The 13,727-nt window shown below is 34.4% G+C and overlaps 1 protein-coding gene across 1 annotated transcript in view; it reads right to left on the bottom strand.

Moving 5' to 3' along the window:
• The window catches only part of LOC112053244 (phospholipase A1), a 24,907-nt gene extending 12,439 nt beyond the window's left edge, over positions 1 to 12,468 (bottom strand). The window contains exons 1-2 of the mRNA XM_052883393.1: positions 12,046 to 12,468; positions 11,440 to 11,488 (exon numbers count right to left, since the gene is read on the bottom strand). Of these exons, the coding sequence (XP_052739353.1) occupies positions 11,440 to 11,488; positions 12,046 to 12,091 (95 nt within the window). The 5' untranslated portion in view covers positions 12,092 to 12,468. The remainder of the gene's footprint in view (positions 1 to 11,439; positions 11,489 to 12,045) is intronic.
• Positions 12,469 to 13,727: the final 1,259 nt, after the last annotated feature.

The following is a 13,727-nucleotide window of genomic DNA, read 5'->3' as shown; positions in this document are numbered from 1 at the left end:
GCATTGGGCCAGTGTGATAAACTAAGGCCTAACCTAACCCCACTCATTCTGAGAGGAGACTCGTGCTCAAAAATGAGCCGAATATGGATTATTGATGATGATGACCCGACTGCAAGAAGGGTTATGTTCAGTGTTGCCAGAAGGTTACTTTTGTAACCTTTTAGGTGATTTTTTGACTGCATTGGTAACTTTTAGGTTATATTAATAAAAAGGTCACTTTTACGTGATATTTCGGAATTTTTAGAATTAACTTACAATTTCGTATATCTAAAACAGAACCGTCGTTAAATCAAGAAATGCGGACAAATGCTCAAGAACTCATCGATGTTTCTGTGTCAATCTCGCTATAAATGAAGACGTTACAATTGACGTTGCGAAATAAGCAAGTTGCAGTCACATTGAATTTCTTAAAAAAATCAAGTATGAATTTAAGAAATTAACGTCTAATAATATTCTATTTACGAGTAAAATCTCCTTCGGTTTGTAGTAATTTAGTACTTGGCTATTATTCGTAACAGACAGATATTAAAAAAAAAAAAAACAAAATTACTTTAGCCCCCAGAGGCTGAAATGGTGGTTTAGCCATGCTGTGGAACGCAAAAAGCAAGAGTAGTAGTAGGCAAAAGGTTACTTTTTACACAAAAAGGTTACTTTTTTAATATTTCAGGTAACTTCTCATAAGATCCAACTGGCAACACTGGTTATGTTTTGTTTTTACTTTTTTTTAATGTTTTAGATCATAATTTTTTTGCTACATTTTTGTGTTTGTTAGTGTCATCTAGGAACATCTATCGTCATTATTTGCTATTAAGTAGTTTTTTTTTGGAAATACGCTATACGTAGCCATAAATAGGTATGTTGCGTTCAATTAGAAACTTCATATTTTATTTTTACCTACATACTGGTGGCTTATAACGTTTTCGTCAAGAACTTAATAAATTTCCAATCAAAACACAGACAAACATTGGCAATAGGGAGTCCGCTGTACAAGCTTACATAACTAAAAGACATGACATCAATTTACTGCCTATTGCTATGCCAAGGTCTTCATAAGTGGGCTAATGGACGATCCACAATAATTACTACAAACCGATTATCGTGTTTGTATACGTAACAGCAGATTCGACCGCTTTCTTCTCTCGATAGAATAGGTTCGGTTTAGGGTTGCCAACATTTTTCAGTAAAATATAGTACGCTTAAATAAAATATAGTATTTTAAGGAATTAACAAAAATTAACGTTCAAGATTTATTTGTCTGAAATAAGAGCGTCATATGCATTTTCACATTAATTTGATTTAAATTTTCATTTTTTTTTCTTTTTTGTTCGTTTAATGTTTGGAACTCAGTAAGATAGACAAGTTCGGATTGGCTAGACGCTATTGCATCTGTCAAAAACTAATATTCATAAAGTTTTAAAATGAAAATTTTGTTTGTTAGATTTGTCACAGTGTTAAAAATATAGTATTTTTGCGTACTATAAGTATATTTCTTCAACAATATATAGTACGCCGACCCGAAATATACTCGTATTTGAAATATACTATACTAGCTGACGCCGCGCGGTTTCACCCGCATGGTTCCCGTTCCCGTAGGAATACAGTAGGAATATACCCTTATAGCCTTCCTTGATAAATGGGCTATCTAACACTGAAATCATTTTTCAAATCGGACCAGTAGTTCCTGAGATTAGCGCGTTCAATCAAACAAACAAACAAACTCTTCAGCTTTATAATATTAGTATAGATAATAAAGTACGGTTGGCAACCTTAGTTCGGTTATAGGAGTTTATGCCGATTCGTTTGATGCGTAAGAGACCGGTTGTGTATCTTCGAACGAGGTGAATTATGTATAAATTTTCACGATAAGTAATAGATACAAATGATAACACCACAGAGTACGGTAGAGCTATTTTACACAAATTTTATAACGGTGAGTCTCGAATCTCGTCTCTATCTCTCTATGTCTCTAAAGAAAAATGCTCGAATCTCACAGTTTAAACATCGATGCAGATAGCGCTAAAGCCAGACCATGTGGAATAGTCAGAATACAAGTTTATGAATAAGCTTCGATGGAGTATTATAATAAAGAACTTTTTATTTTTTCCGGGAAAAAACGTTCATTAAATAAGATATCAAGTCATAGATACGCAAAGTTTTCTGCACTATCGGCATAGACATACCTATAGTCGGTTAATATGTCATACGTAGGCATAATGGATATGACCTCTGCCTCCGATTACGGAGGGTGTGGGTTCGAATCCGGTCCGAGGCGTGCACCTCCAACTTTTCAGTTGTGTGCATTTAAATACAACGTGTCTCAAACGGTGAAGGAGAACATCGTGAGGAAACCTGCATACCAGAGAATTTTCTTAATTCTCTGCATGTGTGAAGTCTGCCAATCCGCATTGGGTCAGTGTCGTGGAATAAGGCCTAAACCCTCTCATTCCCAGAGGAGATTTGAGCTCAGCAGTGAGCTGAATATGGGTTGATAACGAATATAAATAGGATATCTACCTATAGAAATCTACTTCGTATTAATTGAATGAAACCAGATGAATATTTGCTATTTCTATACAAACCACATATTTCTAATCAGACCAATAAAAAATTGATTCTATGATTCACAGACGTCATGCACTTAGGTTTTTATGTATAACATGAACTCACAAAATACTTATCTGATACCTACGTACGATTTCAATTAAGCAAAACATAATTATGATCTAATATTAACCTGTGGCATAAACTGATTTATCATTGTGGTTAAAATTGATTATGGGATTTTGCTACAACTCAGACCAATTATTGTATTGGACCTGCCTTGCTAGATGTTACTTTTCTGTCAAAGTATATGATCAACGATCTAATGCGATTATAAAAACTGTCTTTATAGTATCGATGTTAAATAGTTGTAATTGTGTTCGTCGATTAAAGAGCTCCTTAAAAATGTTTTTGTGAAATTGAATGGTGTAAAAAACGGGCAAGAACTTCTAGTTTAGTATAAGATATATACCAAATCGAAGCTCGTTTTCCTCAGGAAATGACAGACAATTTTGCTAGTGACTATGAGTGTGATACAGGTCCTTCTATAACACAAGTCAACAAAAAAAAAAAATTTTTTTGGGTTTGTTATTAAATTAATATTTTCTGATTTTTTACAACTAAAAGTAACCAGAAACTTCGTTCATTGCAAATAAAGTTTGCTTTTGTACAATTTACGATGAAAAATAAATATTTTAATATTTTGGCAGACAGTTTGAGGTGCAAGGGTTTTAACACGCTAGAGACGGAGTTGGTGGGGGGTTACAGGTGTGAAGCGGGGACCGGCAGGTAGTCTCGGTAGTATGCGCGTGAGCATTACCAAGAAACGACGTTATTTGTGTGGCGCGAAATCTAAAATGGCTTCCAAAAAGTGTAAAAATGACGTTAACTCTTTTTGTTATATTTGCGGCGAATTCATTAAAGTAAGAGCTATGAAATTCAGTTTGTCGTCAAATGTAAAACTCTGTGAAGCTTATGAAGCTTATTTTAATCTTCCCATTCGAAGTCAAGATAAAATATGGGCACCTAAATTCTCATGTAGTTACTGCAAAAACACATTAGAAGGTAAGAGAGTACATCATAACTTTCAAGGATACTAATCGCAAGAAAAGTACGATATGTTATAACCTGTGTGTATATGTATATACGTTTATATGTATGTTATTTTTTTTCAGCTTGGTATCGAGGAGAAAAAAAAAGTATGAAGTTTGCAGTACCAAGAATATGGAGGGAGCCCACTAATCACATCAGTGATTGCTACTTTTGTCTTGTCAATCCACGTAAGCGTCGGGCTGGCAAAAATGCCAAAAAGATTCAGTACCCAGAATTGCCATCAACAACCGCTCCGGTACCCCACAGTGAACATTTTCCTGTGCCTTCTCGTTCCAATTTGAAGGAAGAGCTCCCGCTATCACAAGATTGTAGTAGTAGCGAAGGCAGCGAATTCTTAATCAAATCAGTGTCTGTTGAACCACATCTTATTAATTCAGAAGAGTTTAATGATTTAGTAAGAGACTTAAACCTACCTAAAATTAAAGCAGAAATATTAGCTTCACGGCTAAAACAGTGGAATTTGCTCAAGCAGGATGTTAATATAAGTGATCAAAGAAAGCGTCATGAAATATTTTCTGGATTTTTTACAAAGAAAGACGGACTGTGTTATTGCAATGACGTGAAAGGTTTATTTGATGCGATCGGAATCCCTTGTGTTTCTTCTGAGTGGCGTCTTTTCATCGACAGCTCTACAAAAAGTTTAAAAGCAGTCCTCCTTCACAATGGAAATAAATTTCCATCACTACCTTTGGCTCATTCTGCAATGCTCAAAGAAAATTACGAAAGCGTTAAAATGGTGCTTCAAACTTTAAAGTATGAAGAGTATGCTTGGCCAGTTATAGGGGATTTCAAGATGGTAGGTTTTCTGGTGGGTATGCAAGGCGGATACACTAAATATCCATGCTATCTTTGCTTATGGGACAGTAGAGCTGACACACTTCACTACAAGCAGCAGTTATGGCCAGAACGGATCGAGTTCCAGATAGGAAAACATAATGTCAAGAATGAACCGATTGTGAAGGCCGATCATATTTTGATGCCTCCATTGCATATTAAATTAGGCCTCATGAAGCAATTTGTGAAGGCTCTTCGTCAAGATTCTCCAGCTTTTGAATACTTAAAGAGTTTTTTCCCTAAACTTTCAGAGGCTAAAGTTAAAGCTGGTATTTTCGTCGGTCCACAAATTAAGAAAATAATGGCCAGTGAAAAATTCCCAGAGCTACTGAACGCTCACGAAAAACAAGCGTGGCTCAGCCTTAAAGCAGTGATCCATGGCTTTCTTGGCAATAAAAAAGCTGCAAATTATAAAGAGCTCATTTCTAATATGCTTGAGAATTTCAAACTCATGGGATGCAGAATGTCCCTTAAAGTACATATGCTACATGCTCACTTAGACCAGTTTAAAGATAACTTAGGGGCATACTCAGAAGAGCAAGGAGAACGCTTTCACCAAGATATGATAAACTTTGAACAACGTTATCAAGGACAATATAATGAGAATATGATGGGTGACTACATTTGGAGTCTAATACGAGAAGGTTCCTACTCACACAGAAGAAAAACAAAAAATATTCATTTCTAAAGTTTCTTACTGATTCTTTTTATGTATTTGGAGATTTATCTTTATTGTTCTTTGTAAATAAAGGTGATTAACATATAAATTAAAGTTCTTTTTCTTGCCTTTGTATTCTACTGAATTAAAAAAATAAGATTTTCTTAAAATTAGAAATTGCGTTCTGGTTGCTACAAAAGCAAACTTTATCAAATAAAAGTATTTTTTTATTGTTAAGTTAGACATTATTAATCTAAATCAGCACCACAGAACTCAGACTCAAAAATCGTGTTTACTTGTGATAATTGGTCTGAGTGCTACAATGTTGAAGTTAGTTATGTACCTACCTACACTTCTTAAGGAATTTCGAAGATACCTGGCGGAGGTTTCCCGAAAGCACAGTTTATTTTTTAAATTTTATAGAAACCCACATTAATACTAATTAAAATTAAATTTAACCTTCCGTTGAGAAATTGGGACACATGATAAGCCTTGATGGCTTAATTTCCTTGATTGTTATGGTGGGCAATTTGAAGACTTATTACCTACATCGTGATATCGTTTGACAAGGTTTATATTCGTTAGTGATAAGGCCATAGGGGCCTAAAGAAGGACGTGACGCTAATAAATTATTATACCAAATTGTCGCATAGCAAGGACTATTCAGGTCAATACTACCTATAGCTTGGCAACTTCGTTCGTAACACTCCCGATGTTCCGCGCGGGCCGGGGGGCGTGTAGCGATGAATGAAAACCCACGACTGATGCACGTCACTTCGCACACGCACGACTTCACACCCGCGCAGTCTTTCCCCCTTTTGCCCGCGTATCATGGGAATGTTATCAGACTGATGACAGACAGAATATGTTTGCCAGACTATACAGACATGCAAGACTGCCTTGATTAGAAGACGTACGATTTTGTGGTACCTAGCAGAATTAAAAAAATGTAAAAAAGTCCTTTTAATAATTTTTCACTTAATTGTTAAGTAAACACACATATAAACACTTTGTAACATTTATCCATTAACTACGGGACACCTTGTATACGCTATGCTATGCGACCGTCTAAAATAAAAAAATAGAATCTAATATCAGTCGAGCCTATCAATAGGTAATTTTATTTGTTTGGTGAACCACAGTTGAGATGATTTTCTGGTCATGGCAATTACGAGAGTGATCAATGACCGTGACAATTGGATACTTCAGTAGGTAATATTTGTATACATATAATATAGCCCTAGTCGATGTTTACAAACAAACAAGTTAAAAATGTGAGTATACTCGCTAGTCATTTCACACCTAATAACAATTAGATATACAGGAAGAAAATTTTTTTAGTGCGGATATTTTTATATTTTGTACATAAACAAAATTTAATGATCACGTATTTTTTCTTTTTTCTTTTAACTCAAAAATAACAAAATTATCGTTAGCTAAAGTTATTTACTTTTAAACAGAATTTTAGGGTCACCCTATTGTGCGTTTATTTTATTTTCGTTTGATACCTAAAGAACGTCACCAGATCACTTTTAAGCTGAATATATCTTGTTTAGTAATAATATGTACATTATTTTGTTATTTTAGAGACATAAATTAAAAAAAAAATTACATAAAATGTATCGAACTGTTTTTAGATTTATATTCTATTAATGATACAGAACCACGAAAAAAAATATCCGCACTAAAGACCGAATCACCCTGTATAGTTACTTAAGTGTTTTTCAAATAGCATGGGTACGGTGACAGTCGCCTGTATGCATCGATCTCCTATTGGTAAAAGGTCAATGCCTGTATGACGTTCTTAATAAATTCGTGAATTGCGGTAAACTTTCAAGAGTGAAACGAACTGAAGTTATTATATTTTGAATAACATTTTATAAACAAAAAATACATAATTTTAAATAAAAAGGTTATGTTATTGTTATAGTGTTATTTGTAGTTTGTTTGAGTAGTGTTGTTGTTACAAACACATTAGATATGAAGGCAGAAAACACACTTTTCTGCCTGCATTTCAAATTTGTTCTCGTGAGCATTCAAATAACATGTCCTAAAAATGTCACCCTCTCTCCATTAACCTGAGGTACAGAGGAACCTAATTTGCACAAGGTTTTTAACTAGGGTAGGTCTTTAAGTACTAATTGTACAAAATGGAAAATTTCTCATCCAATACAGATACGTAATGTATCCTCAGTAGGTAAATTGCACAAGGTTTTTAACTAGGGTAGGTCTTTAAGTACTAATTGTACAAAAAGGAAAATTCCTCATCCAATACAGATACGTAATGTATCCTCAGTATAAGTTGTGTTTATGCAAGGTGCACGGCACTGCCTACAAACCTGTCCTACAAAATACAGCAATGCTTCTAACAATACAAGCATGTGGTAGTAGTTCCCCGGTTAAGCTTTGTCACAAAAATCCCTACCACTACTACAAAAAGAGAGGCGTCAGCAGAAGAGGCCTAAGCAGTGTCCAGCCCATGTAGCCAAATGGCACGTCGATTCTCTTTCTACGCAAACACTAGAAAAATGTATGGGAATGACAGATCTTGATCACGTGACCTGTCGATAACAAATGTCTTCACCATACATTTTTCTAGTTTTTAACCGACTTCCAAAAAGGAGGAGGTTCTACGCTGCCGTGTAAACCCAAAACACTGTAACTTGAGTTACAGTGTTTTGGGTTTATAGCGCTCATTTGACTAATTTTGATGAGCTTTATACCCCAATAAAAAAAAAATTGTTTTTTTTTAATATTTATGGAGATATGAGTATACCAACAAGACTGTAATTCAATAAAATTCATAGTTTATAAAAGCATAAAACTGTAATTTGAGTTACAGTATTTTGGTTTTACTTATTTCGCGAAACAAAAGTTACAGTGTTCTCCCTAGCCAATAGTTTTTGAGCCATCAAGTAGAGTATTTTAGCCTGCGGGAGGTTCCTACATTCAGTGGCCGCAATGCGTATGAGTGAACGTTACAGTTAGGTTATAAAAGATATTAGTGCGTCAGGTAATTAACTTTTGCAAAAAAATATTACAAAACAATATACAACATAATAATTACTCCACGATGACGTCAACATTAAACCATGTTTAGATTGAATAGGAGAATATTAATAACAAAGAATGTTCTGAAGCTAACAGGCCATATGATAAGGAGATACGGTCAAACAGACCATTGAGCTTGACAACTCCTATAACAATTCAGAGTTTATTTTCGAATCTCGCTATGATATGAGTCCTTTAATACCACTAAGCCCTCCCCCAAGCCCATACCCCAGAAAAATCAAGCAAGCGATGAAAAAACAACCAAAAAAATTAAACAGCCCCAACAGACTATTAAATTTGGAACATTTAACGTAAAATCTGTAACAAAAACAGAAAAAATTATAGAACTAACATACAATATATTTATGTAGGGCTGCATAATCAAAAATACATATTATGCTACAAAGGTGAAACAATCGGCCAGAATGGAGTTGGTTTTTTAATAAAAAAAGAACTTTAATGTTAAATTGCAAGCTTTTTAGCACATTCAAATCGAGTTGCGCTACTAAAATTGAAATACGGCAACCAACTGCTTCCTAATACCTACAAATATACGCACAAACTGAAAACTCTACAGATGAAGAAATCAGCTCATTCTACGAAATGCTTCGGGTTGCTCAAAGCCAGGCAGGAGAAAACATCGTCCTTATCGGTGATTTTGACGCAAAAGTTGGCCAGTCCAAAATAGAAAACCTTGTAATGGGAATATTCGGATATGGAAAGAGAAACGAAGGAGGATATATACTCATTGGAACATGGAATGTCAATTATGAACTCTTTCTTTAAAGCTCGAGCAAATCAAAAATGGATCTGACTCTCGCCATACGGCAAAGTAAGAAACGAAATTGATTTTATTTTGTCTAATCCCCGATCGAAGGTAAGAAACATAGAGGTGCCATGGCCCTACCAACCTAGAGTACTAGGTTTTAAAATATACCAACCGGAAATGCAACATGTAGAAGAAGATATCCAATTTTCTTACAACAAACTAGCTGACACTCTCATCACCAGCCTCCCACGTAGATATAATAATACAGAACTAAATACTATAGACAAAATACTCAGTGAAACTATGTGAATTCTTCTTACAAGACGAACTGAATTTATGAAAACAAAACAATAATCTAAAGATATGGCAGAAGAATTGAGACAATTGTTTAAAGCTTCAAGAAAATCAATCAATAATGACTACAAACACTAACAAAACAATAGAGAACATAAAAGACTACAGAAGCACAAAAGAAGCCTTAAAAAAAAAGAAGTGACCACACACAAAACCTGGATCCAAAACTTGAAACTGAAACTAAAACCAGACAAGATATCATGAACTTTGCTACAGATTTCTACATACACTTAAATAATAATACATCAAACACAATCTCTTGTTCTAGAACAAAAGATTCAATAGGAAGCCCTCCAGACATATTATGTGATGAACCTGTGGTTGAACATGGAAGTTAGCAAAAACATTCAAAAACTCAGAACAGATAAAAGCCCTGCTGCCATGTTAGCCCGTCCACTATATGCCTATGAACAATAACATAAAGAATACAGTATTTCAGTTAAATATATTGAAGAGCTACTCATAAAGCCAATAAACTGTAACTATAAATAGAGTGTTTTGGTTTGACAAGTAAGCTTAATTTGTTACGCCTTTGCTATGACAATACAAGTTTATAAAGATTATTGCAAATGTATTTACAGGATTGCCCTAAAACTTACATGGCTATATAGGTTACATAAAATATCTTTCGATTGATACCTAATACTACACATTTTATAAGAATAATGTAGCTTAAATCAACCAAAATGCAAAAAAACTTTTAAACGCCGATTTCTCAAAACTGGGTTTTCTGAGATACAGTGTTTTGGGTTTACACGGCAGTACGTTCGGCTGTATGCATAGCTGGGCACCGTTAATCAAATAGTTAACTTCGTTAATCGTTAATCCGCTACAAAAAAAGTTAGCTTCGTTAAACGTTAAAGCGTTACATTCCAGAAGAATTAACGCAAGTTAACGTTAATCGTTAATCCGTTAATATGACTGGTTAATTTGACTGGTTAATATTGCATTTTTATATGATTGTGTGAGATCCATTGGAAAAATAAAGATGAGCACTGGGGAAAAGTGCCATAATTTGTTTTTAGTTGATTTTATCTATAATTTTAACATAGATATAGTAACTTATTGATTTCTTTGAAAAAAAAAATCTTTCATCATTTCTTAGTTGTCTAAACCTGTAAATCGCGTCGCGCGGTAAATAGTAGGCATTGGATTAACGACTAACGGACTTCTGCATATTAATGGAAGTTAACGGGTCCGTTAACATTTTTAAAAGTTAACTTAAAAGTTAATCCGTTAATCAAAATGTTAACTTCGTTAATTAACGATTAGCGGATTAACGAGTTAATGCCCAGCTATGGCTGTATGTATGTTTTTTTCTTTTTTTTTATGTATGTCCAGCGATAATTCCGTCATTTATTGACCGATTTTGAAAATTCTTTTTAAAGCGTTAGTGATCGTAGAAAGAGAAACTGCCACTTGGCTACAGGGGTAGCTTTGGGTAATTAACTTTGATGACGATGACTAAGTAAGTACTTATGGGTAACAATGATTCCCACTTTTTTGGCATCGTGCCAATGCGGCAGTTCATTGGAAGTGATGCGATCATCAAGGATTTTTTATAAACACTTTATTACACGATACTAAAACGCAAACATTTTTTTTTCATTTCTAGATGTCTATCATTTTGTCCGAGCTAATTTTAATGTGAATTTCGCTAGCAAAAAGTGAAGGTTTTGAGCAACATATACCTAGGGCCTAAACTACTTTTCATTCCGGAAAAAGCTATGTTCTCCGCGAGATTTTTGAAAAAGTGAAACACGAACGAAGTAGCGGGCATCCAAATATTATCCTTTGTATATTTACGAGAAGATGACATTTATTGTTATTCCTAAGTTCCGTTTTTTCCCCTGTTTCCCTCTTTATCATTAAATAAAAATATTGTATAACTACTGTCAATGAAATAGTGTAAAATATCCTTTCCTACTGTATGCCGTTTGATCGGACTTCAGTGATAGGAGGTTTTTCCTCGCTAAAACTCGAGAATGTAAGTATTTATAGTGTAACGAATCTTTTTATATGGTACGAAGTCCGCGATGTCACGAATAATTGTGGATTTCTCGAAGAATGTTTTAATATGTTTTATTTTAACTTTTCTTAACAAGAAAATTTTACTTACGACTTATAACACCTGAGCCAGGCCGTGTCGGAAAAGTCCAGTGAAAAACCTGAAAAATAAATTTAATATTTATAAATCTCAATACCGAGAGGTCATGGGTTTGATCCCCGCTTGATGGACTATTGTCGTAGGTAGGTGTTAAATTGGCCTTAAGAAATATGCTAATAGGTATTTTAGAATTTAAACTATCATTTAATATGCTAATAGGTACTTAATATAAATTATGAACTTAAATTAAGTTAGAGTTATATCAAACTACCTGGCGCTGCGCGGTTTCACCCGCGTGGTTCCCGTTCCCGTAGGAATACGGGGATAATATATAGCCTTCCTCGATAAATGGGCTATCTAACACCGAAAGAATTTTTCAAATCGGACCAGTAGTTCCTGAGATTAGCGCGTTCACCCAAACAAACTCTTCAGCTTTATAATATTAGTATAAATTCAGAAAATTATATTCAATACAAATATATAACTAATTTCTAAAAATAAATACTTAATGATTTTTTTTATAAACTTCTATAGGTACATATTTTATTTTTCATAACTTAGTAATACAACAAAAACATATTTTTAACGCCGCATACAAAGTATATTAGTTGAACTTACCAATAAAAATAATTCCAACAGCCCAAATATAATTTTTGAAACACATTTTCAAAATTGATTAAAAAAAAAAACAATCGAACTTTTGGTAAACGTCCGCGTTTGACGTATAACGCATCCAACACTACGGCGAAGCACCGGCACACATACTAATAAGTACACACACGATTTCAATGTTAAATCCAAAAGACATGACAAAAATCCCGATTACATGAGGAAACACATGCTTTCTTATCTATGTGATATTTTAACGTTTATCAAATCACCTTCACAAACCCGCACGAATTTTTTTTTTATAATAAGTCGTGCATTTCATAGATACAAATAACCACTGACTACTTAGAAGAAATTTTACATTTTGTACAATGTGCCTACTCTAATTAATTTCTTACTGCACGCCACTGATCGTTACGTCCGTCTCTAGTGAAGTGGACGGAATGTTTGCAATAAAATTCATAATACATAAGACTCTTTAAAATTTCGCATAGTAAAATGTGATATATATTTATTGTTTATTTATTATAATATGTTACGTTACCCAAAAAACTAGATTTTATCCACCGGAACCAAGGTTTTTGAATATTACGAAATGCATAATAATTTTTACTAAATTATATATTTCCAAATTAGAATGGACTTAATAAATAATGTTTTTTTTTTGATATGCTTAATTTTATATGTAATAGAATTCTGAGGTCAAGTCCTTGTGTACTATTAGTAACCATGAATTATGGTGCATTTTTACATAATTTCATTGTAAGTATTGTCATCATCAATACCAGCCCATTTTGATCTCTTTACCTATAGAAGAGGGGAGGGAATCTCTTTATAGGGGAGGAGAGAGATTATCACTACTAATAATGGAGTCGACCAATGACATTTTATACTACAGTGTTAATATCATGCTGAAATTTTTCGGAAACTAATATTATAGCCGCGATAGCCCAGTGGATATGATCTCTGCCTCTGATTCCAGAGGGTGTGGGTTCGAATCGGGTCCGTGGTATGCACCTGCAACAGTTGTGTGCATTTTAAGAAATTCAAAATCACGTGTCTCAAACGGTGAAGGAAAAACATCGTGGTGAACCCTGAAGTCTGCCAATCCGCATTGGGTCAATGTGGTGGACTTAGCCCAACCCCTTTCATTTTGAGAGAAGACTCATGCTCAATAGTGAGCCGAATATGGATCGTGAATGATGATATAGCGGGAGTAAAGTGAAGTTTTAATGCAATGTTTATACTCGTATTTAATTGATTAATAATTAATTTATGTATTTTGGTAACCCTGTTTAGGCGACTGCGACCCACGAATATAATTAACATGTACTGACAAAGACGTAATTTAGGACATTTTATACTTATGACTCGTTAGGCTCATTAGTAAGAAACATGCATACAATCCTCACTGCTGATCTCGAGTCTCCTCTCAGAATGAGAAGGGTTAGGCCAATAGTCCACGCTTGCCCAATGCGGATTGGCAGACTTCACACAGGAAGAGAAAATTCTCAGGTATGCAGGTTTCCTCACGATGTTTTTCCTTCACCGTTTGAGGCACGTGATATTTAATTTCTTAAAACACCCTCCGGAATCAGAGGCAGAGGTCATATCCACTGGGCTATCTTGGCTAAAATATTAGTAGGATTTAATAAAGTAAAAGTACTCATTAGATACAAATTAATTTATTC

This window comes from Bicyclus anynana, chromosome 9, assembly GCF_947172395.1.
Source record: "Bicyclus anynana chromosome 9, ilBicAnyn1.1, whole genome shotgun sequence".
Lineage (NCBI taxonomy): Eukaryota > Metazoa > Arthropoda > Insecta > Lepidoptera > Nymphalidae > Bicyclus > Bicyclus anynana.
The sequence above is the reverse complement of the archived record's forward strand: the minus strand, read 5'-3'. Positions and strand labels throughout refer to the sequence as shown.